We start from the raw sequence: 5,176 nt of genomic DNA on the forward strand, positions 1-5,176 counted from the left end.
ATCACCATCGGCAACAACCGTTCTATATATCAAGCCATGCATTTGAATGCTGCATTTGAAACCTTCAGCAATAGCATCACTTCCCATGCTACTAGAACTGGCATAACGATCATAGTTTTTATAACATTTATGATGTTTTGGGGATGTATGCCGATAAACAGAACTTTTCCTGTGCGGAAACCTACAACGGCACCGACACCGAAAAGTGAATTATAATTCGTTCCATACGATCTGTTCATCCAGCTATCATCCGCTATGACAGTTATATATGGGATACCGTCAACGACTTTATTGTTTTCAAAAGCTAATCGTCTTTCTTCTTCACCTGCTTGCCTGCATGGTATGCATTGCGCTTTTCATAAACTCATCTACAAGTTTTTCACGGTACCTCCGGTATGTCGTTTCAGCCATGCAGGACATGTCCAGGGCTGCGCATAATTCTTCTAATTGTGCATAGCCGATTCCGACTGTAACAGTCGCGGTCATCATGGCCTCATTTACATTCATTTTATCTGAACGCATAGGTTCCGACCAAACCGTAGCTTCGTAATTGCATATTTGACACTTGAAGAAAACCTGTGTGAGACGCTCATGCTGGCGACTACCGATCATTTTCCAATCGTGAAAATGACATTCAATACCTCGCGCATGATTGTTGAACTTTCTATATATTTCATTCCAAAAGAACTGAACTTCAACCATGCGGCGGTCATCTGGCACATTTTCCGAAATACGTCCCATATCTACGTCTCCAATGTCTACGACGAGATTGTCGTCACTATCGTCCAGGACGTTTTGCACAGTCGGTCTCACACTTGTAGATTTGCATTGTACAACGACGTTTTTTGATGAAATGCGCCCCACATCTTTATTTTCGCGAAGGGCGTTTTCTGATGAGATGCGCCCCACATCTTTATTTTCACGAAGGACGTTTTGTAATGAGATGCGCCTGACATCTTTAGGATCATTTGGGAGGAATGAAGAATCTTTATTATAAAGTTTACATATTAGTAGGTGGTCAGACATACCTGTCTGACCAACCTCCTTTCCTTTTTTTGATACAAGTTCTCCCGGGAGAGAATTTATTTCGTCGAAAACTGCAGTAGCTTGAATCGTCGTTGCCGACGATTGCCATTCTTTCCGGCGCCTGCAAAGTAGAACGAATGAAGTTAGAAATATTTTTAGGACAATTCACACAAATTACTAAAATGTATAAATTGTGAGCACTTACAGTTTTTTATATGCTTTTTTGAGGGAGAGTCTTCTTCTTACCAGTAATCCGTGACGACTGCTATCTTTTTTTCAGCCAGGGCTTCAGGTCCCCAATCAGCGCGCGCTAGACTCGCGGCTTCTGTCCTGCCCGCCTCCAAGCTCAGCTCAGAGATTTCCCTCCTCTCTTTGGCGGGAAGGTCGATGGGGGGGATTCCGGCGATCGCGAGCACTGCGAGTTCAGATACCGTGCGGTAACAGCTGGCAACCCGCAGCGCCCCTCGACGCTGGACGGAGGCGATGCGCGCTCTGTACTTCCTGACATACATGGCCCCGACCCAGATTTCAGCTCCATAGAGAAGCAACTCCGATTTTTATGAAACTTTGCATAAATATTTATTAGACCTATTTATGAAGATAACTGTTGGAATAATATTATAATCTTTGGATATAAAAACGAATCTCCATGTTGAGGGACACTGACCATTAAACAAAGGCCTAGCTCTGTCACCAGAGTCGATGGGTTTCGAGCCGTACTAAACCTAAGGGTCTGACTTGGTAATAAACACATTGAAAGGCCCGAGGCCGTTATTTTTCTTTCTGAAAGTGGGCGCCAGTTTTCTGCATGCATTTGCAGGAGGTTTCATTCCTTGCTCGTTCACAGAACAGTAAAGACGTTCTTCCAAGCTTTTAAAATAAATATCGAGTTTAATAGAATTGCTGAGTTTTATTAATATTATCCCATATTCCATTAGGGTATGGGCCAAGTTACGTTATAACCTAAGTGACTGTGTATATAGTTTTTTGTGTGATTTAATAGATATTTTTTTTTTGTGTGATTTAGTGAGTAAATATCTAGTTCTTAAACCTTAGTGATTGTAAAAATAGTGTAAGGGTAATTCTAGTGTTATAGTAATCTAAGAGTAACTCGGAGTGCCCCAACCCCCGAAAGGGGCGCGGGGAACCAGGACGACCTCCGGTCGATCCAGGCTGAGCCCCAACCGAGCGCGTCTCCGGGTGGCGGATAGGAGGACGACTGGGTGCGTGAAGTGGACCCCGAGTACCGCAGAACGGCTCGCCTCAGGTGACCGGGACACGGGAAAGGGTGTCCATGGAGTGCCCTGGTCAGCGGGTGCCATAAAGGACCCCTGAGGGCCGAAAAACCCTCGGCGGCGAACAAAATCCCCGTCGCGGACCAGCTCCCCAAGCTAAGGTGTAAGCTATCGTGCCGAGAGCTGGATGGCACCGGGGTAATAGTGTCTCGAACGATGCCCTTGGGGTACCAGGCGCCCCCTCATTGTATCTAGCCTTACCCCTGTAAGCGGGCTCTGCAGGGGCGGACCTTTATTTCCCGACTACTCGTGGGATCTACATGGACGGTAACAAACAAATAACTTTAAAACAAACAGACGGAGACGTAACGGAGACGAAAACGGACTCCAACGAATACGCGCCCGGAAGCGGTGCAACGGAAGGGTTAAGGGGCCCAATTTTGGGAACCACCCCCGAGGTACCGCTGACAAGCGACCTAAGGGAGAGCGAGGTTATCGCCTTGCCGGCCCTGGACTCGCTCACGCTCAATGAAGAGCTCTCTTCTGAGGCAACCGGGGCCGTGCAGGGAGAAATCCCTAATCAGGACCCGGAAGCTTGGAAGAAGGTCAAACGCTGTGGGGCGGCCAAGAAGAAGGCCCGGAGGGAGCGTCAAGCTCGCGAAGGGAACTCCGGCGGGACTGTCCCCACGGACAAGAGATATGAGGCTGGAAAGACCCTAACGACGGTGACTGCGAAGGGAGGCCCGGCAATCGGGCAACCCAACGCAGGAACGTCGAAGACAGACTATAAGGGAGGGGACGGTAAGGGGCTCAAAAGGTCCCGGCCGTCCATATCCCCAAACACCCAGCCTCTAGCGAAACGGCGACAGAAGGTTTTTCCGTCGCCGGTTAGCTATAAGGAGGCGTTGACGACGGAGAGGAGGCTGGCCATAGCGCCGGCCAACTACCCAGAGTCAACACTCTCAGAAGAGCAGGGCTCCAACGTCGAGCGGGCGATCGTGGAGGCGATGTGTGGGATCCCCAAAGGGGACACCATGCCGCGTTTTGACGAGTGCCGGCTGGGCGGGGGCATTCTGCTGGTCACCTGCGCGGATGCCAGCTCGATAGAGTGGCTTAAATCAACTGTCGCCGCAATCAAGCCCTGGGAGGGAGCAAACCAGGTCATTGATAGTCAGCGGCTTCCTAAATTAAGGAGGATGCTAACCGTCATCCCCGGCCCTCCGACAAAAACGGAGGCTATTATGAGGCTTATAGAGGGTTAAAACCCGGGCCTCCGCACCGGGCTCCGGAGGGTCTGGAGCAGTAGGGAGGGGCCGAATTCGGTCACCTTGGTACTGGGTGTTGACCCGGCCTCACATAGCCTCATAGTAAGGCAAGGTTTCGAGGTCCACGTGGGAATGCGGAGGGCCCTCTTCAGAGAAGGACCTGCCGGGCCCGCGGAGGAACCGAAACAGCAAGAGGAAGGCGCTGGTACGGGTGCGGTGGTAACTGCCCCGGGCACTGAAGGCGGAACAGAATGCGAAACGGGAGGAGAGGAGGGGGAACGTGTGGGTTCGCAAGAGACACCCTAGAAAACCCTTCCCACCCACGCCGCAGCCGATCCACCCCTTGAGGTGGTAAGAAAGAGTGAGGAAGCCGGACCCTCGCAGCGACCTAGGGAAACCGGCACAACCGTCCCGCTTGTAGATACATACCCAGGGCTGGGCCGGCGAGGGGAAGGCCGACCTTGGCAGAAGCCACGAAAAAGACCGGGCTGATGGGAGTACAAAGGGGCGTTCAACGCACCCTACCCCACTCCCTGAAGGCTGGTATGAGGGATAAAAGAGGGAGAGGCTCCGGGAGGGGCCCCCCTCAAAGGTAAATTTGATGGGCCCCTCTGGGGAACACAAAATTGCCGTGAGCACTAAGCGAGACCGGACCAGTGCTGACACCAACAGGGTGTCAGACGGCACCAGGTTCTCGCAGATTAATCTGCAACATTGCAAAGCAGCGACGGATACCCTCCATCACCGCCTTGTGACAAGGCAGACAGATATAGCCCTCATACAAGAACCTTGGATCTCCAAGGAACGCGTAGGAGGGCTCGATACGAGGTGCGGCTCACTCTACTACGACGCTACATCTACAAGGCCCAGGGCCTGCATCTTCGTCAAGAAGGAGATAACGGCCCTGAAATTAAATGAATTCTGCACTGCTGATCTTTCAGCGGTTAAGGTCAAACTTAACCTAGGCGGGAATACGTCTGAGCTAGTGATCTGCTCGGCGTACCTCCCATACGGGAGGTTATACGACTCAGATGGCCCTCCACCTATAAGGGAACTCAGAATAGACCACTGTGCAAACAATGGTATGCACCTGGTGATCGGCTGCGACGCCAACTCGCACCACACCGTATGGGGCAGTACCAATACTAATGGAAGAGGCACAGAACTGCTAGAGTACCTCGCCACCACGGGTTTGGAGATCCTTAACAAAGGCTCCGCCCCCACTTTCGTCACCTCACGCAGACAGGAGGTAATCGACCTGACCCTGGGCTCCGCAAAGGTGGACGTCCCAGGACCGTAGGTGAAATCGAGCAAGCGGTGAAGCACTTAAGCTCCGCCGTTACTCAAGCCTACGAAGCTGCCTGCCTTGTCAGAATCGGAAGCAGTAGCAAAAGGGTCCCCTGGTGGAACAAGAAATTGGACCAAGCCAGGAAGGATACCCGAAAACTACTGAATAAAGCCATGAAGGCAGACACGAAGCTAGCCTGGGACAGCAAGCCCCAGCAAGCTTACAAAAAGTTAATAAGAATCAGCAAGAGGACAGCCTGGAAGACCTTCTGCAAAGAAACCGAGGCTCTACCTGTAGTTGCCAGGTTAAGGAAGGTCTTCTCAACAGGCCCCTCACCGAGGTTGGATCGTCTCAGACTCCCA

The 5,176-nt window shown here is 51.3% G+C and overlaps 1 protein-coding gene across 1 annotated transcript; it reads left to right on the top strand.

The window, feature by feature from the left end:
• Positions 1-4,127: 4,127 nt before the first annotated feature.
• On the top strand, positions 4,128-4,826 carry LOC143305443 (uncharacterized). Its single transcript, XM_076689111.1, has one exon. The coding sequence runs from the start codon at positions 4,128-4,130 to the stop codon at positions 4,824-4,826; it is 699 nt and encodes a 232-aa protein (XP_076545226.1).
• The last annotated feature ends 350 nt before the right edge of the window (positions 4,827-5,176 follow it).

The sequence above is a fragment of the Osmia lignaria genome, chromosome 7, assembly GCF_051020975.1.
Source record: "Osmia lignaria lignaria isolate PbOS001 chromosome 7, iyOsmLign1, whole genome shotgun sequence".
Taxonomy (NCBI): Eukaryota; Metazoa; Arthropoda; class Insecta; order Hymenoptera; family Megachilidae; genus Osmia; species Osmia lignaria.

Bases quoted from the DNA above. Each gene is read 5' to 3' on its own strand.
- LOC143305443 (XM_076689111.1), top strand. From the start codon at position 4,128: ATGGGCCCCTCTGGGGAACACAAAATTGCCGTGAGCACTAAGCGAGAC.